The sequence below is a fragment of the Diplotaxodon limnothrissa genome, linkage group LG7 (assembly GCF_057381915.1).
Source record: "Diplotaxodon limnothrissa isolate DT_005_m linkage group LG7, D_limnothrissa_male_GT1.1, whole genome shotgun sequence".
In the NCBI taxonomy this organism is placed as follows: Eukaryota; Metazoa; Chordata; class Actinopteri; order Cichliformes; family Cichlidae; genus Diplotaxodon; species Diplotaxodon limnothrissa.
Window position 1 is genome coordinate 24185138 of NC_140602.1, and position 20473 is coordinate 24205610.

At 38.7% G+C, this 20473-nt stretch overlaps 1 protein-coding gene across 1 annotated transcript in view; it reads left to right on the forward strand.

Annotated features, from left to right (window-relative positions):
• The first annotated feature begins 4799 nt into the window (after positions 1-4799).
• The window catches only part of lrriq1 (leucine-rich repeats and IQ motif containing 1), a 35832-nt gene continuing 20158 nt past the window's right edge, over positions 4800-20473 (forward strand). Inside the window, exons 1-14 of the mRNA XM_085357744.1 lie at positions 4800-4877; positions 5690-5786; positions 5893-5975; positions 6074-6188; positions 7807-7982; positions 9540-9614; positions 9952-11604; positions 11759-11911; positions 12028-12178; positions 12995-13188; positions 13942-14069; positions 14361-14434; positions 14895-14988; positions 20031-20210. Coding sequence (XP_085213870.1) covers positions 4800-4877; positions 5690-5786; positions 5893-5975; positions 6074-6188; positions 7807-7982; positions 9540-9614; positions 9952-11604; positions 11759-11911; positions 12028-12178; positions 12995-13188; positions 13942-14069; positions 14361-14434; positions 14895-14988; positions 20031-20210 — 3251 coding nt within the window. The remainder of the gene's footprint in view (positions 4878-5689; positions 5787-5892; positions 5976-6073; positions 6189-7806; positions 7983-9539; positions 9615-9951; positions 11605-11758; positions 11912-12027; positions 12179-12994; positions 13189-13941; positions 14070-14360; positions 14435-14894; positions 14989-20030; positions 20211-20473) is intronic.

The following is a 20473-nucleotide window of genomic DNA, read 5'->3' on the forward strand; positions in this document are numbered from 1 at the left end:
AACACTCAAACAAAATACACAATTTCCATTACAAGTGACATTACCCTCTTACAATATTTACAAATAAATTAAAAACTGCCCAAATAGGCTTTTAAGTGATTTTTAAAATTATGAATAGAAGCCAATTCTCTAATTGCATAAGGCAACTTATTCCACTGAAAAGATGCTCTAAATATAACAGAGTTTTTCAAAAAGTTACTTTTAACTCGAGGAGTTACTTAATTGTGGTTAGTTGAGAATCGTGTAGCATGATTATGTATTTCATCTGTGAAGGAAACTGTTTCCAGGGCCTAATCCGTGGATCGACTTCCTTCGAGGCGTGGACGTCTATCAGCAGAGAATGTACCTTCACCTATCAGCAGAGAATGTCCCTTCACCTATCAGCAGAGAATGTCCCTTAGTCTGTAACACAGTCAAATATATTCTCAAGTAATATTCAAGCATGCCATTCAGCGTGTTAGTACGAGCTCGGGAGCAGCTTGGGAGAACAAGAAAACAGAGACTGCTTCAGGTTGTCTTCCCAAATTGACTCAACTTTATTCACAAGTACAACAGTTTATATAGAGGGTAAAATTCATGAGACAGCAGATTTATCAGTTTAAACCAGTACAGACCAAGATAAGGCAGCGTCTTCCTGCCCTTGGGTGAAGAAGCATCCTTTGTGTAGTGTATCAGTTCAGCTACAATTGTGATTATCTCAGCGACATATTTTCAAGGCACAAAACAAAGAGTTCTTACATTAGTGATTTTTTCCATTCAACTTTCCAATAAAGCTTATACTGGGAAATAACAAAATAGTTAAAATCATGTCGGTCATGTAGGTTTCTGGATGCAGAATTAATTACATTTTTTTATTATGGAAAACTGGCATTCACTTAAATAAAAACGACAAATTTTTCATGTGATACGCTGCCCAGATAAATCATGCCTTATACCCCACATTCAAGTCTTAGGAATTTAAGGTTTGGCTCTAACTTCCTATAGCAGATGAAACTGCATTTGAAAAAACCCTGCTCATTTAAGAATTACACATGAAACAACTAAACACAGACACACACACACGGATACACGAGGCGTGTTGGCTGGATTTGATGCTCTTTCAAAGTGAGGATTAACAGCTCTTTTCTCTTTCCTTGGAACTGTCCTGTGCTCAAGGCCAAGAACAAGTCATGGGACTTACAGAACATATCAGACCTGAGCCAAGTGCTCTCATCATGTTTTTTTTTCTTTTTTAAAAATCCCTCCAAGGCACATGTGGTTGCCGATTTTGTAATATCAAAGTCAGTGACGTGCTGTAATTTAGTCCATTTGGTAATTCAAATAGGTGCAAAGGATAAAAAATGATTCCAATAGTAGGTAGAGATCTTTTAATCTCAAGACATACAAAACTCAAATTCTCCAAAGTGGATTGAAAAACTATCCAAACAGTAGATGTTTACAACTTATTTAATAAATGAATACCTTGAAGATTAAAATGAAGACTAGTAGTCGATAAAAAGGTAGGCAAGTTACTTTTAGTGTATATAACTGAAAATGAAAGCACTCATGCCTTTGCTTCTATATTTTTGTACATTTCAAAATTGTAACAAGTTTTCTGTTTGGACAAGATGTAAGTGACCAATAATCACAGCTTTTTGTCTCATGCCCTCTTCCTCTATTCTGAATTTCTTGTATGCAGAAAAGTACTATTTTCTGGAAGAACTATAGCAGTTAGTGTCCTTTACAGTTTGCCACTGTTCATTCTGTCTCTACACAGTGGATTTTTGTACACTACATGCTGTAGGCTGATACAGAATAGTTTAGCTCGGGACATTCTCAGTAGATACAGAATTTTCAACTCTTTTGTGGAATTAACAAAAGAGCTATATTTCATTTTGCTCCATGGCTGTCAGCATGACCATTGATACAGGCTGTTCTTCGAAGTGTGAATGTTAAACTTACGCGGGGAACATGTTTGGAGTTTTTTGGAAAGCCTGGAATTTACAGTTCAAACAAGAGAGATGAGTTGTTTAAGTATTAAATGAAAAAAGCACAACTATTACTTTAAGTCACTTGTAATGGACTAAGCTAATCCCAAATTAACCCTCACCAAACCCTCTTAGGTGGACTTATGATTGCAACAATAATCCCACAGTCATTTGAAGCTGATTTAGATGTACTAAAACTCACAATGGCAGCATAATGTTAACTTTGAAAGAGAATCCAAATCTGCCTTGAAGTCTAACTAGTTCACTTGTGTTGTCAGTCTACTGAGAAGAAGAAAAGCTTGGTTAGGAGGATGCTGGGATGACCTGGTTGAACTTCTCAAATCTGAGCCACTCTTGTGTAGAAACAGCTTTGAAAATGTACCGCAGGTAATGATTGCACAAGCAAGACGTGATATGACAGTAGATACTTGCAAGAACGCAACACAAGGCGTTAAGCTTGCAGAGGTATTTGTGCAGGATTAGCTTGCTTAACATTTTCCCCATCACATGCACATAGTATATTACCATCAGGTCGAGTTCCTTTATCATCTCACTGAAGCAGTAACCTGAATGTTCAAGTCTGCAAAATAGATAAAATGTATGTTTTCAGGCATGACGTCTAATTCTTCAGATCAATTGCATTAATCACTAATAAATACACACGGATATTGCAAATTGTACCTTTGTGATGTGCACTAAGTTAAGTTAAAGGTTAGTTGGGATACTGGCAACTTTTTTCCTCCAATCCCTCTTTCGTCAAATCCCTCAGATGGAAATGATAGGCTCGATTTGCTCAATGGCTGCCAAGATAATGGCTACAGACGAGTAACAGAAAACCCTTGACAGTGTAAACACATGGGTGCTATCTAAACCTCTGCTGCGTTTGGGCCGGAGCCGCTATTGACTGGTGTAATCTGCTGCATAAATCTACAGCTTGGCCCTGTCTGGCTGCTGTCTGGGTTCCGTGCACTTGGACAAAAGCGCCGGACACCTTGCCCACTGACAAAGGGCCTAGCCCTAATTGGAGTAGACAAGGCTTGCTGATGGAGCCTTTTTAAGCAATTGAACTTGGTCAATGAATCTTAGGGGACCTAATACAACATAAGGGACAGGCAGTTTGACTCCAACAACGGCAGTAGCACCAAACTGTCCTGTAGCTCCCCGTCAGCCTAAGCACTGAAGTTGGGCTATGACCCATAATGACTTTTTATCAAAGTACAAAACGGTGAAGGTGTTGATCTTGTGCCACAGTAGGGCTGTAGATGGGCCGTGTTTCATTGTTATTGTGTAATTCAGCTTTGCTTTTTAAAGGACCTGGCGCCATTCCACTGTTTTGTTTTCATGTATTAGAATAGAGAACAGGCCTCACTGTGTCTCCTGACCAAACAGTTTTGGATGAAGGACAAGCTGTTCTTCGTTTGAAAGTTATCAGGAAGGAGACTGGGTTCCTTTTAGAAAGCTATCAGGAATGTGTATGGGAAACCTGTGTGGGCCACTGGAATCTCCTCAAAGAGAAGACTATAGGACAAGTGCAAAGCCCTCACCACGGGAGAGAGGAACTGGTCTTTGTGATCAGAAATGCCATGGAAAAAGTGCGCATTGTTAGCAGCCCAACAGATTTTGTCCCTCTGGTCGTGTGATTCACCTACAAGGTCTCGGGCTCACTGACCCCCCCCCTGCTGGCTGTTAGAATGCCCACACAAGTCAGTGACACTACATTTTCTTCACACTAAGTAGCCAAATAGCTTTGCTGACCTCAGATTCATAATTTTGCTTCTGTAACTTCTGTGCAACTTTTTTCAATAACTGTGCAACAATATGAATTATTGTTTCAATGTTTTCTAGTTGGACTTCACCAGACAGATCTACAATTGTTATGCTATAAGTGTATTGAAAATTAAAGCATTTTTATTCAGATCATTTTTCTGTAATTTGATAGAATTTGATATTAAAAGATGAAACTTTTGGTGTATTGTCTCTCTAGTTATTGTCACGCATTATAAGGGGCTTCTTCTAGAGCTGTGTACCTTTGTGATGTGCACTAAGCCATTGCCTGTGATCGCCATCTTGTGGTAGTTTTTTCCTTTGTTCTGGTCGACTGTTGATCAACGGGAAATTTAAACTGATGATGTAAAAAATTAAATAAATGCCTGCTTATTTACTCTTTTTTCTTTGTCTCGTGCGTTAGGAAGTTTCCAAGGATCAAAATAATTCAAGAATAGAATTATTAAATTGCAGCCAACGTTTGAGGCATTTTGAAATCATTTCATTTTTATAGCAAGCAACACGTGATTTTCTTTTTTCTTCTTCCTTTTTTAAGGACACAATGTATGTGCCACACATAAAAATGCCTAAATTAGCGCCCTCTTCATTCTTCATGTAAACACCATTAGAAAAGGACTCCTTTTCTAATCGTGTTTACATGAAAAATGAAGATAAAAATACTGACGTCAATACAACAAATGCAGTCTAAAAAAATTAAAAACAAAATGTAAGCCGCCTTTTTCCATTTAAAATATGAATTAGTTTTTCTTTTGCGTTTTGTTCGGTAAGTCCCTTTCGAGACTTCGTAGTTCACAGCGTTGTTTCCATAGAGACAGAACTTCGTCTAGACGCAAGAGGATCTTTCAGCCAAGTTCTTCTAAGCTTCTAAGCGAGTATAGCACTAGTGCTGTATCCAGGTAGGACATTTTAAATAATTACGTATAACTTAACGGTAAATATGAGTACTTTGGATAAACGTGTTACAGTAAATGGTTTCAGCAACTGAAACTTAGCAGACCGTCTAATCATGCCTTCATTTTCACTGCTCTGACAGATAAGTAAATCGTCATGCTGGAGCTGGATGAGCCATTCACCTCTGACGAAACTGAAGAAGAACAGGAAAATGTTTCATGTCATGAAGAAGAGGTAATGGTGTGGGCCTCGTTCTAAAAATACAGCACATGCATGTATGTTTCCGCTATTCTCCAAAATATTCTCTTCATTTACTATTTTTTGTCCAATTCTGCATACATTCTATCACCCGGAGAGCTGGAAATTAACAGCTATTTGTCAGGGTAGACACCTTAATTTATATCTCTACCACAAAAGCATCAGGATGATTCGTTTGAGAGCCACACATGAGCTTAGAGTGACACTGAACAGGACAGCGAAGCTAAACGGATAATGGATAGAAGATAAATTATGCACAACATAAGCTGACCCTCCGTAAATCCACTTACTGCCTTATGACTTATACATCCCAACTATTGCTTTTTCATATAGTGAGTATGGATGGGATTTAAGAAATTCTTCCAAATAAAAATAAATGGTACCAAATTGTCCAGTTCATTGGACTAATATCTCTTTAAGTGTAGTAATGCCATTTATGAATGCTGCTTAGAAAACAAAATGATAATTGCAACACAGTGACCCCAAAACCTTTGAGCTTTTGTATGTGTGGGTCACATACAGTGCAGACCCTTTTTTCCTTACTTTGTTTTTCTACTTTTGCATTCTCCCTGAACGTCTGCTGGCCTACTTTAAAATTAATCAGAAATCAATAAGGAAACCGATTGACCCATAAGCAGAATAGACAATGGATTTAGTATCAGTAAGAGTTATTGCTTCACTTTTGTCCCCACAATGCTTGCTAATATTGTTAATATTGCTTGCTTATATTAACATTTTCCTTTTGTGGCGAAAGCAGAAATAATAATTAACCTATTTTCTGACCGCAGGCTTCAGATAATTTCCCACCAGCTCTTCTAAGCTACTTTGAAACATCAAAAACTAGAGCAGCAGTTTGTGAGAAACTTATCCTTGAGGAACTTGAAGGTAAGTAATAACTTACAGCATTTAACTAATGTGTACGGTGATAAAGCTGAGATTATCTCCTCACCATTCTGGATTTTGTCTGCACTGTCTTTGAATTCCATGTCAGACTTCACACCATCAGATTCCACTGATAATATGATGAGGCTATCAAATGAAGTCAGCAAAGATATGGTGAAAGTGAATGAACAGGTAAATTGGTCTTAACGGTCTAATCTTGGTTGTTTTATTACATCTAAAATATGTCACGTGGCCTAATTTTTAAAAATGATTTCTTTTTACTGATACAGGTGGGTGGTGAAACAGAAAATGAGGAAAAAAAGGCTGATGGGTCCCTTCTTCAAACACGAATAGTGACACAAAATCCTTTGACTCACAATATGTCCATGTGGCCTAATAATGAAGGTAGATAACATGTACATGTGTATTGTTTGGGACAAAGACACCATTGTTGTAGTTTTGCTTCTGTACATCACCACAATTGATTGTAGATCAAACAACCAGCATGTGCTTGAAGTACACAGGCCAATAGCTAAACTGGACTCAAACGTTTTTACAGTGTTTTATTATGAAGTCAACAGGTGAATTTGTGGCAAAGTGTTACTAATGATGCGGGCGTGGGTCAGTGGGGGTGAAGGGGGAATTGGCAGGTTGCGACGGGGATGGAGCGGGTGCATCTGGGAAGAAAGGAGAACAAGGTTAAGAAGGCGCCAGACGCAGGGTATTTAGCGGAGGTGGTAATGACTGACAATGCTTACTGATAGTCAGGGTGAGCTTGGCTTTGAGGGAGAGGCGAAGAGAATCCAGGCGAGTACTGAAAAAGGCTGGCTGACCTGAGTGCCGAGGTGGTGAGTGGTGGCTGGAGGGCAGGCAGGTGAGGTTCTTTGTATTTTTCCAGAATGCGAAGATAATCCAAGGAGAGCTGAGGTTGAAGGCAATGGCAAAGAAGGTCCAGGAAAACTGTAGCACAGGAAACCAAAGTAGGCAACAAAACAAGTGGCAAGAGCATGGGGCAAAACCTTAGCACCAATACCAACGTGAGGTCATTGACAAACTGGCAGCAAAGGAGAGTCTGAGTGGAGCTTAAATCCTCAGCCTGATTACCCAGAATCAGCCTCAGGTGTGCAGGACTGCAGGAGAGATGATGGCTCCGCCCAGGGGTGGAGACCAAGGGACTCAGGTGCCTGGTGGAACTTTCCAGTCAAACCTCCAGATCCTGACACAGACTTTCTTTTTTGCTTCAGTCCCTTATTTCCCCCAGGTTCAAATTTAATGGGATAATTGATTGACAAGCAGTGGCCATGTGAGGCCTGATCATTTTTTTTAAATTTTAAATGAAGGAGATATAATATCTCAAGTCAATTCAATTCAAGTCAATTCAATTCAATGTGTTTAATTTTTGTTTTTATAGCTTTATACTGTAATTTCAATTATTTATAATATCAGGCCAAAAGAGATGTTAGTGGAAGTGAGTGAAAAAAGTGAAGAAAAAAAAACTATCAGAGAGACAGCCAAAACTTTAGAAATGGCCAGAAAAGTGAACAACTTTGAGGTTACTGAAGTTCTGATGTTGCATAATACAGCCATAATACACTCGAAATAAAGGTAAAAGGTAACATAGTTTGCCACAAGACGTCACTACTTTCATAGAATTTGCTGTCACTCACGACTTCAGTAACATGAAAAGGTAGATAATCCTGTCTTGTGAATAGACTTTTAAATTTGCAACTGAAAGCATAAAGCTAATGGTGATCAAGCTTCCTGGAGGTATATTTTAGTTAAATCATATATAATGTAGATGGACTCAAAATCACTGCCACGTCACTGATGTAAATTTAGAAAAAAGATTCGATTTGGATCATTCTTTATGCAGGAAATTTGGTTGTTATTTGTTATTAGTGCATAACAATCAATGGAGAGGCAAGGCATGTCTTACTTTGAGCCTGATTTGAACTACATATGCATGGCTTTCCTTTCTTGCTTACTGAACTATTGAAGCCTTACATTTTTGTATTTGTCTTAGATGGAGCTGGAACAGATCGATGTTGGGAGACTGAGAAATATTTGGCCCGGGACTTTAGCAAACATGACATAGCACCAGAGAAACACTGTGATGAGGAGATGCATAAAAACGAGGAAAGGCAAAAAAGAGAAATTAACTTCCAGGAGGAGCTGAGGAAGATAATGGAGGCAGAGAAAGTAAGTTACTTCTGACTTTTTTTTCTCTCCTCGACATAGTACTTTTGGATCCAGGTGGTAGAGCAGCTATCCCATAATTGCTACGAATAAACAATAAGCTGGTCTTAAGGGTAATTACATAACCCAGCCTTACTTGGATATGGAGGAAGTGGAAAAGAGGCCTCTGATAGCCTGGTGCACCACAGAGCCATTGTTTATGTTTATGGCTGATACCTTACTTAGTAAGTACACAGACTTAGTCCACAGACCGATCAAGCTCACCACAGAGGATATGAAAGGTTTGACTGTAATTGTCCACTGGAGCAAAAATTGTGTGTCTTTAGGACACTGACACACTGAGAACACCATCCCCAAAGACACAGTGGGCAGAGAAGCAGAAGATCATCATATCAAGAAGAGCCTGAGTAAATGTGGTTATCCAGCTGGGTATTTGACTACGCTGGGAAGACAACTAAGCAGTGCTAAAGTGTCATCTAAAGTGAAGACCACTGGTGATTCCTTATGTGTCTGGAGTGTCGGAACAACAGTGACACATGTTTTCATAACATTGTGTCTCTGTGGCTTTCAAATTCCAAACAAAACTCTCAAAAGTTTGTCCACCCCGAGGATTGTGTCCTCTGCCTTAAACAGAGTAATATTGTGTACGCAGTTAAGGACCAAGAACATTGAGATGAATTATGTAGGTAAACTAAACAACCTCAAGCTTAAGAAATGGCACAACACATAAGAGATAGCTTGTCTAGCCTGGACTCTACAGTCTATTTACAGCATTAAAGCAGTGGTCACGCTTTCACTGGCACATGGAGGAACACTGATTTGAGCGTAGTAACAAAGGAACCCTCCAACCAAACATAGTTTACACAAAGATCACATTGGGAAGACAGGTCAGAAACTGATAAGAAGAACAACGAAAATACACAACATGAGGTGAGAGGAGGAGAAAAACGAACTCCACGCAGAGTGAGCTCCTAATGGGAGAACAGTTTGAGAACAGAAAAAATAATAATTAGGATAGATTGCAGATTATTATTGTGTAAGCTGTAGAGTACTGCAGCATTTTGGTAATTAGTGCAGTGTATTGTGATTGCAGTCCTGTGCTTCTACAGTAACTGTGGCAGGAGCAAGATTGGTGCTTGAGTTATTCTCTCGCTCCTTTAAAATGAACTTAAACTCCTGCATCGTAACCATTTTTGACAATTTCTATCCCTTCTGTAGATTATTCCAGAAAACCAGGCCAGCATATTTAAAAGCCTTTTCCCCCTCAGTTCTGTTCTGATTCTCAGGACAAACATTTGTATTATGATAATATGATGGGCTGGTATGGTGTGGTACAGGCTGGTATGTACAGCATTCATCACTAAAGTCAAGGGACCTGTTGTTTTACTGTGTTCTTAAGGAGTGGGGAAAATAAATGTATTCATTTAGATGCCTCAGGATTAGATGTTTCATACCCCCAGACAAGGGTACGGAGGGCAAACTGTCACAGAGAAAATACAGAATGCAGCAAAAATGGCTGTATTAATTAACCCTGTTGTGTTTTATTTATTCTGGTTCCAGCTGCATGAAAAGGAACTGGAATTGATGGCGAAAAGAGCCCAGGAAAAACTTGAGCAGGAGATGCTGCTTCAGCAGGTAATTAATTTTTTTATTTTTTTCAAATTTGTGTGCAGTGTGACGTAGAGCACAGGCTCACCATTGTATTTTTAGACATTTGATATACTTTTGGGTATTTGTTATCAGCGCAGCATTTGGTAGAATCAATTTACTGAACATACTGGATTTATAAATCAGTGGTCCTCAAAAACACACCTTAAATTTAGTACTTATAGATGCTTTTTTCCATTTTGATTGAATACTTTTTGTGATGTTTGTAAATTCCATGTAGTTTGCTTAATATATTTCAAAGAATAGATTAAAGAAATGAGGCAACTAGTTTTTTTGTAACTCTATAAATATCATCTCTAATTAGGAACTGATTGGTAACTTACAAAAACAAGTGGAGCAAGAGAGGAGGATGATTGAGGAAGAGCAGAGAAAGAAAAACAAAGAGAAGAAAAGGAAAAATGAAGAAGAGAAAAGGAAAAATGAAGACATGCAAGCGAAAAAGAAGCAGGAAGAGGAAGACAGAAGGAAAATGAAGGAGGAAGAAGAGAAAATTAAGAGTGAAGAAGAACAGAAAAGGAAGAAACTGGAAGAGAGGAAAAGATTGGATGAAGAGGAAAAGAAAAACATGATAAAATTAAGACATAAAGAAGAAAAGAAGCAAAAGGAGCTGTGGGAAAGGGAGGAGGTAAAGAAGAAAATGGAAGAAGAAGAGATTAGAAAGAAAGAGGAAGAGAGAAAAATTGAAGAAATCAAGGATGAGGAGAGGAGAAGAGAGATACAAGAGGTGGAGGAGATAAAGCAAAAGCAGAAGGAGAGAAAGAAAAACAGGAAAAGTGAGGACGAGGAAACAAGAATAATGGATGTCAAAAACAATGTGACAGAGGTTTCTGGAAGGAAGATGACTGAAGATCAAAAGACAAAAAATAAAGAAATAAGAAGTATTAAGGAAGAAAAGAGAATAGATAACGGAGGTGAGGAAGAGACGACAAGAAAGGAAATTGTAAGAAAAACTACAGAGCATAAAATGGAAAGAAATGAGGTAGAGCAAAGAGAAAAGCCCGAGATGAAGAAAAAGCTGTTGAATGAAGACATCAGGGGAAAAGATGAGAATAAAAGAATAGATGACAAAATGCAACTCACGGAAAGTGAGGAAAAGAAAAAGAACGATGAGGAGAGTTTGGAAAATCAAGATATGATGAGGAAGGAGGAAAAGACTAAAACAAACAAAGAAGAGCTGATTACAATGAGAATGGAAGAAATGAAACAGAATGAAGAACAAGAACACAGAAACACAGATGAAGTAATAAAACTCAAGCCAGAGATTTGTGAGAATAAAGACCAGAACACAAAAATGGAACATGAGAGGAAAAAAGATAAAGAAAAGAAGCAAGAAGAGTTGCAGAAACACCAAGAGGGGCTTAGTATAGGAAAAAAGAAGGATGGGACGGGAAACAAGGAAGATGCAAAGGATTATGGAAATGAGGTGAAGGAAAACATACAAGCAGAAGAAAGGAAAGTAGAAGAAGAGTTGAAAGAACGAGTCATAAGTAAGAATGAGCTGCGAGACAAGGAAAGAGAAAATAGCAGCATGCAATCTCATAATACTGGCAGGATCTCACACCCAGGAGGCAACACCACGCGGACCTCAAGTGCTAATTCACTGCAGAGTGAATCTACAGCTGACCCCGTCAGCTCTGAAACTGCAAAACAACAGAACCTAAACAAGAACATCAGTCAGATCCCTGTGTATAAAACCAGTAACCGGCAAGATCCTGCAAAGCCTGGCACTTCTTCTTGCTTTTTGCCTGCAGGCCTTCCAGAGCACACAGAGCAGAAGAGGCTGTTGTGGATGAAGGAATGCATCCGTTGGTCTAATCTGTCCTGCCAGAACAGGAGGAAGCAGAAAGGATCAGTCCGGAGTAGGACAGGGCCAAGGAGGGTGGCAGAGGGTAGCAGTCTGCCCCCTCTGTGCCCACACACTCTGCTTCAGTCCACAGGATGGAGATCCCTGCAGGAGGTAACATACTGTGTGCTTAGCTGTGATCCAGGAACACTGATGAAAATGTTTTGTACTTAAATGTTTGTTGTGTTCGGAAAGAATATTCACACATAGAACCCATTATTTTCATTTGAGATCCAGAAGCGCTGAAATATGTTTGGCTCTCTTTCAGGTTACCAGCGTGACCTTGGAGGACTTACCTGGCTGTAGCCTTTTTACCCTTGCCCAGTGTACTCAACTTCAGTCGCTCACCCTCAGACGCTGTGGACTGAAATCATTGGAAGGTATCAACCACTTACAAGAGCTCTGGTACATTGACCTACAGGTGATTATATAGTTAAAAAATAACAAAAATAACAAAAAACTAGTCATTACTGTGATTTTTTTTCATGTTGTTTCAGTCATTTCAGTCACAACAGCTTTGCTTTTGTTTTGTTTTAGGAAAATGACATCTCATTTGTGGATTGTGAAAACATGAGCAGCTTACGAGTTCTTCAACTTGCCCACAACAAGCTGACTTCCATCCATGGTTTAAATGGTGCTGAGAATTTGGATATTCTTGATCTCTCGCATAACTCCATCACCCGTATTGGTGAGAACTCATGAAACACTGACAGCTATTGAAAAAAGCCCCAAAAAAGAAAAACGGATTAATTTTTTCGTCAGTATAATGTCTGAAAGTGTTTGTGTTTTAAATACTTATTTGCTAACAATGTGTGTGTAGCAGCTTGAGATAACGCGTGACTGATCCGAACACCTGGTAAGTCTAAAATCCTCAAAAAAGAGCAGCATTCACTTAACCTGAGAACAGGCACGATGCCATCGTGTTCCATGTAAACACAGAAAGTAGTATGAGTGTGAAACTTCAAAATAAAAAGAGTCTATGGAGTATGTCAAATGCATTTGGACTTCTTTATGTTTAACAAAATGAATGAAAGTTATGGCTCTTAACATCAGAATCCTGGTAAAAGACATGCTGCAGTTACAATACATTTCTTACATATATTTCATTTGAAATTCTAAAGGACTACATTCAGAGCTTATCAAACCTGAGAAATAAACGTGAAAATGGAAAAAAACAAACAAACAGTATCTAAAATCTTTCATGCAACATTTTACTTATTACCTCACATGCTAAAGGACTATCATAGATGGACATCAGGAATTCCAAGTTTCCCTCCAGGTTTAACTAAACTTCCTCTTCTGGTCAAAAAAATCAATGTAATGTAATGTAACACAAGAGGGCAGCATCTCTCTTCTTTCCTGCTGAGGACTTCACACCATTCACTCTGCAGTGAAAACTGCAATTTTGACTCCATGTACAGACTGTACTTTTTTTTTAGACTGTATCATGTCAACTTTTAAGACTCATGCTCTGCTTTCTGCATATATTCTGTCTGCTTCCTAGCTGGTCTGGAGTCTGTAAGGAGGCTACAGAGGTTGTCAGTGAACCACAACCAGCTGATCAACACCAAAGGGATGAGAGATGTATATACACTGCTCCACCTGGATTGCTCTCACAACCACCTGGCCAACGTGGAGGGTCTGGAGAACAGTGCTCTGCTTCACACACTGGATCTAAGAGGAAACGGCCTTACTGAGGTAAAAACTCACGGCAGATGACTGGAAGCACTAAATCTAATATCACTGTTCACTGTTGCAATTTTGCGAGAGCTGCAGAGAAAGTGGTGTGGGTGTTTGAGACAGGTGATGGGCTTGAATTAAGCCTAAAATCCTTTTGCTTTTATCTACTACGTGCCCTTTTAATTGAGAAACAGTTCCCCTTATTCCAGAAGTTACGTTTAGTGATAAATGATTGTCAAACCTTCAAAAAATAAAATTAAAACCAGGCAAGTATGACAAATATAAATAAGGTGCTTAATTTCAATTAAAAAAAAAAGGAAGCTGATCCATCAGATCTAATCCAAGAAGTACCTCAGTCAAACACATGCTGTTGTTTGCTAATTCGCATTTCTCAGCTGTGAAAATAAATTTTACCTGGCCAAATTTCAAATTTTCTCCAGTCCAGCAGATGTGCTGTTAAAAATGTATATTATTGCACACATGTGATAATGGCCCACTCTATCCTCAGTAATCTTTCAGTCACAGATTAACTATGCTTGTGTTTGCCAAGCCTGAAAGTTTTATCACAGTGCTTCACAAGCAGTGTGAAAATGAACCTGACGAGCTTCGCTTGTGGCAGGCACTCATAGCAGTAGGCATAGCAGGGCTAAAACAACTGACATTGATGGATGAGGTCGTTTCGTTGCTACAGCAGGAGCAGCAGTGTGAAGTTAGTCTAACCTCACAGTGTGATGGGTGTTAACTGACGACTTTGTCCTGTTGCTTCATCAGCCCCCGAGTCTGAACAACCAGGTCCTCCTCAGAGAGCTATATCTGGATGACAACAGCGTCTCCTCCCTTCACGGCCTCGCTGCCTGCTGGCTTCCTCTAATGCAGCACCTCTCTGCAGCTCAAAACGGGTATCCAGTATTCATCCAATACTACTTGCCATCTGTCTTCGCCTAAGTTTTGTTATGTGATATATATTCAAAGTAGAAAATAACACACGTGCCACAATTTTTTCTGGCTTTTCTTTCTTTTGAAAATGTAACTTGATATAAAAAATTGCAATCAGTAGGTTCTGTAAAACCACGACGAGTCAAAGCCACACAGTCGCATAAATTCAAAATGCTTCTGTGTTTAACGGTGACATGAGCGATGCATTGAGATGTGGTCTAGCTTCTAATGTAATTTGTCTCTTATTTTCCTAGAATTACTCAGCTGCCCTCCATGTCTAATTTTGTGTCCCTTGAAAATCTGGATCTTAGATACAACTGCCTGTCAGGTAACATGTTTTCTTTATAAAATGGTGAATGGGCTGTGCTTGTTTAGCGCTGTTTTACCTTAGTGGTTCAGCAAACGTCTCTTGTTCACTGTTATGCAAGCGCTACTCCTAATAGAGCATCGCCTGCTCTGTTAGGAGCAGCTTGGCCTTCATTGTTTTGCTCAGGACAGCCTGAGTATAGAGCTGCTAATCCTGTGATTAGTGGTCAACCTGTTTTACCACCTAAGCCAGTTTAAAACCTGTGGTTTTTCTTCTTCTTTCAGCTCACCGTACTTGAACTATTGCTTTTATATTTTGTTGATCTTATTTCGGTGCCTTGTGTAAAATTTTGTAACTTTGTAACTTTGATATAAGTTCACTACACACCTCTGCTTATTTCATGTAGGTTGATATAGTTTGTAAGTTGGAGTTATATTGAAACTGAAGAATATATTGAAAAACGTGTCATGCTCTCTTTCAGACCTGCAGAATGTGTGTGAAAATCTTGAGGGATGTCAGTTCCTGCGTGAAATCCACCTCACAGGGAATCCTCTTCAGCAGGAGAGTGGCTGGAGGTAGGGTAAGCACTGGACAGAGTAAGAAAATGACATGATATACTGTCTTTTTAGAACTAAATATGTTGTTATCTGTATGTATCTGCTTTCACGACCCATCATGCAGTGATAGTGCATTGCGCTAGTTTCAGGAATCTTGAATTTTCTGGCTGCCTCTCGTTGAGACACATTTTCCTCACCTGCTCCACAGTTTCAAATCAAGATATAGTAATTAGAAATTTCTGTTCTTTTTGGAAATTATTTGGATAGAAGTTCCAGTTTCTGCCTCTTTTGCTCTTAAATATAACTTGATATGATGGGTGATCAAAGGAAAATACCACTGCAAAGTCAGTATTTGCCTATCCAAAATTTAGTCTGTGGGCTCAGGTAGTCTAAACATTCCAGCTGAACACTGGTCTCCCTGTCCACTTCCAGGATTACCGCTCTGATCTGCATTGCCTATTAGATTACCAACATCTGTATGTGTGTATGCCACACTAAGTGGTCATAATTTCCAAAATATTGATACAGCAGAAAAATCAATTATCTTTTCATTGTCAATTTGCTCATTCACTTACATTGCTTAAATATTTTACCAGTGTTAAGGCAGTTGCAATGAGTTTATATGAAAAATATGCAATGAGCACTTATATTCTTTGAGGTTCTACTGGGATGTCATGAGCGGTGATGTCAGCTGTTACAGGTTTGCAAAGTTATTTGGCTCCTCAGAGTCAGTTACACCCAGCAAAATAACCAAAATATGAAAAACTATACTAGTTTTGGAAACTTTTTGCTTATTTAATAGTCAGATTTTTATCATTGTTCATATGTTGGAGTTACTGCCCAGCAGGTTCAATAAAAACATCAATAAAAAAACAAAACAAAACAAATGTTCTGTTAAATTTTTGCCAGTACCACTGCCAATGTTGGTTTCCATAAATGGTAAATGGCAAAATTTAACGTGTGATTAAAAAAATACAGGAAAAAAAGCCTTTAAAAATTTATATTCATTTTAAAATGGTACATTGTACCATATTTTTTTAATGATTTTTATTGTGCTGACAATATGAACATAAAATCTATTTTTTTTATCTTTAGATTGAGTTTTTAGAGGATTCTTTGCTGGAATAGGTGTAAAACTATGAGTTACTTGTGAACACTTTCTTCCTTAAGCCATAACTGAAACATTACCTTAATTTTTCACTGAACTTTACTTAACCCCCAGTGCCAACAGTAGAATTAACCCTCAGTATTTCCACACTCATGCCCTTGCCCTTTCATCCTCAGCCAGTGATAACACTGGCTAAATAAAAGCACCAAAAGGCAAGCGCTAAGAATTACAATCCCTGTAGGCACCCCCTGATCCAGGAGAAATAGATGAAGAAAATACTGGCCCTGATTAATCAGAGCCGCTTAAAGAGCCTATGTTTTGGAGGAAGTCTTCACTAAATGAAATACGGAGTTATGCTCATAGGAACTGGAGAATCAGGATGAAGGATCCAAAAAAGTGTTTTAAAAGAAAAGGAGGATAAAATTTATAACAGTTTAGTAAGACTCAAGTTGAAGTTTGAGTATCTTCAGTGTACTGTAGATATAGCTGTGAATAATGAAGCCCTTATATTAAAAAGGTAATAAGTTGCTGCTATTTATCCAATTTTGTCTAATTCGGGTTTGGAGCTTCATTTAAAGACAGCGAGTCAGGCATCCTATTTAGGGTTGGAATCCAATTCTAATCTGTGTTTGAGAGACCCAGTGATCCACATCAAATCAATCAATCAATCAATCAATCAATCTATCTATCTATCTATCTATCTATCTATCTATCTATCTATCTATCTATCTATCTATCTATCTATCTATCTATCTATCTATCTATCTATCTATCTATCTATCTATCTATCTATCTATCTATTGTGAATATATAAGTACATGTAAAGTACTTCACATTATAAAGAAAGACATTTTCATATAAACCATTTATGAATGCATCTGAAGCAGTAAATGACCTCAACACATGTTTTGTTCTCTCTGGTGAAGTCGTGGGACAGATTTAAGAGCATACAGTACTCTGGGAATCGATTTTAGAAAACCCAGTTCTTAATGTTTTAAAAACTGACTTCGCAGCCCAAAGGCTTTTATTTTTGCAAATTTTATTGTTGCTGTTCCCTAGTGCCCTGTAGAGTTTCCAGCTCCACATTTTCCCACTGCACAGAGACCACATTTGGCCAGTGCTCCACTAGTAGATGCTCTTAGTCTGTTTCTCTGGCAGATATTTGAGATTCCTCTGCTTGCACATCCTTAGCCTCGGGCAGTGGTTACCTCTCCCCCTGTATCACAGCCATTCAGGGCGCTCCTCCAGCTGAATGCTCACACTACCTAACATATGCACTTTGGAAAGGATTTCTATCCAAAGTGGCTGTGTAACTACACTTTTAGAAAACGGCACAAGATTAATAGTAATGAGTTCAAACAGGTTCAGATTGTAGACTCAGACAACCATTAATACCAGGGGATGACTAAATCACTGTACATATGGTCCTTTAATTAGTTCAGAGAACAAAATGTACTGTGTACAAAACAACATATACTGTGAGAGGAAAGTTAAACGGTTTCCTCAAAACACTACGGTCTAAACAGAGAATGGTTCTGCCAGCTTTAGAGAAGCTTTCTGTTGGCTGTGAATATTATTTTCTTAGTCAGGCAGTGATTGTAATTTGACAGTTATGAGTCGTATTAGTAAGTAAATAACTGGAAACAAATATAGAACTCAAATTAAACTACGTCTATTTGGCAAAACTATTTTGTGATCTACAAAATCTGTTGAGTAAAATAAGTGTCCTGTTTCATAGCCCTGACACCTCTGTGCAACCTCAACCTGAGTTCCGTTCAAGTTGCCCTCATTGTCTTTGTTACCTGTTAATAGTGTTGTTTATTATAAACTTTAAAAAAATCACCAAGCTGTTTGCCTTTAATGCAGAGGTAATGAGTTCATACAAAAATACAGATATACATAATACCAGTAGCAGTTACAATTTTTCTCAGTTGCTTTGGTGCATTTCTCACAACAGAATTGATCTCTGCACCACTACTAAGGCTCTTCTCAAAACAATTAGTGCAAACTGCAAAACATGGTGGATAACTTGCAAAAGTGAGTCACTTCATCAAAAAGAAAAGTCAGTTGTTCAAAATAAGTAGTCAATGCTTCAAAAGCAAGTCCCTTAATCAAAACAGATAATATATTCATCAAAAGCAAGTACTTATATCAAAGTGTCAGGGCTGTCACAATTACAAGTCATTACACCAGCACCTTTGGTCACAAAATCAAATGGTTTGAACATGTTCTCATTGTGACGGATTTCTTTGTAGGTGCTCCCCAATGACATGTCAAGTCTGGACAGCATCCATGGCATGTTGAAAACCATAAATTGTAAAGGAAAATCAAGACACTTCATATGCACTCTTGATAATATTTAATTGAAACTGTTCACAGCATTGTGCAACTGGGGAAATACAGCAAATCAAACATTTTACAGCAAACATAAACTCACTTAGACAGTAAACCTTACTGCAGTAGTTATGAAACACTGAAAAACAGACACTGCTGCATATCAATCATTGATATCTAGACGCTCCCGTCTGTCTGCCCACATATTTGCATCAACATCACAGCGAATGTCAGCTCTATCGACGCATCGGGGAAAGTATCTTCTGGAGTGTTGAATCCACCCTCTGCAGGACTCTGCTGTGATGTCATCACAAGCTGCATCCATAGCTGCTAGCAGGGTCATTTGGGTATGTGGATGCCTGTCATATACCTTCCACCTCCAGGAAGAGAAAAACTCCTCAATTGGATTTAGGAATGGAGTGTAAGGAGGAAGAAACTCCATAAGCATCCTGTCGTGTGCTGCAAACCACTGCCTGACTACAGCAGAGTGATGGAAGCTAACATTATCCCAAACCGCTACATACATTGTCCGATTGTCACCAGGATCATCCCTTTCATTTTGTGGGATTAGGTCCCTATAAAGAGCGTCCAGAAAAGCCAACAGGTGTTGTGTATTGTATGCACCAATACGAGGAATATGGGTGTGGACGACATTTTCTGAGATTGCTGCACACATTGTAATATTTCCTCCTCGTTGGCCTGGGACATCAATGGTGGCTCTTTCTCCAATGTGATTTCGTCCACGCCATCTGCCTTTTGCGAGATTGAATCCCGCTTCGTCAAGATATACAAACGTGTGCAGGGGTTCCCTGGCTTCCAATTCCAGGATACACTATACAAAGGATGAGAATGAAAAAGTCTGTAATGGTGCATTTGGCACAACAGATTGTACAGTTTGAATTGTTAATAGGATTACAGTAACATGCATAAATGTAAGTGCAGTACATGGCCTAAACTTTTACAGTAAACAGAGGTACATATGCAAACATGTTTTACCTGTACATACTGGTGACGGAGCTCCTTCACTCGTCACCTGTGACTGGGTAGAAGAGGCTTTTCATTGGTTGCAAGTAAGAGTAACACACACCACCTTATCTCACACATTAGTGTGAGATAAGGTTCACCTGAGAAAAGTAATTTATGGAGATTTTCATGGAAACTCCTTAAAAATAGGGTTTTCAAAATGGGTGTACAAATTGTTTGACAAGATGTTCAACAATTTTGAGTGCACTGACACAAGCAATGAAATGAAGACTATTAGTTGTAAGGACAATGACTATTAAGCCGGTACAAGTATAAATAATTGTGACATTCATGATAAAAGCAAGGAGATAGTGATGAATAGCAAGTCAAAAGTGACCATTCTTTAGATATTTGTACTTACTCAACTGCTTCATGTCCAAAGGCATTTGCCTTTGGACACCGCCACAAGGTTGTGCCAAAACAACTACATGTTGTGGAGGTTGAACTAACTATTGTGCAAAGTTTAATTCTGTTGTGAGAAATGCACCAAAGCAACTGAGAAAAACTGTAAAATGGTATAAATAATGCATTTAAAAATATTAGTAAAATCACTTCTGCACAGCTCAGGTTTTGCTGATTTTACTTTCCTTTTCAGATCCACACTACAGAAATCAGTGCCTGGCCTTAGAGTCATTGATAGCCAGGAGACAGATTCCTTTTTCTTGCCTCCAGCTGTTCAGCAGGTCAGCTCGGCCTCAGACTGCTTCCTAACTTTCTGCCAGGCTCAGCTTCAGCAGACTCAGAATTTACAGCAGCATCACAGCAGGGAGCACAGGTAAGAGACAGGCTGCCTGTGTCAATGTGCTTGCAGTGTGCTATGTGTTTAGTGTGGATAACTGCAGGTTTTGCCGGTGGTAGGATGTGTGTTTGACCCCAGAAGTTACTGCTAACACTTTCTTAAGTTATCCACATTGTGGAAGAGAAAACAATCTGCAGATACAAGTGCTTATTGTGAACTCAGTTTACACAATTTCCATATTGTCAGATTTCATACTCACACTCATCTTATATGATCTGTATTTGTAAACTAAAATATTG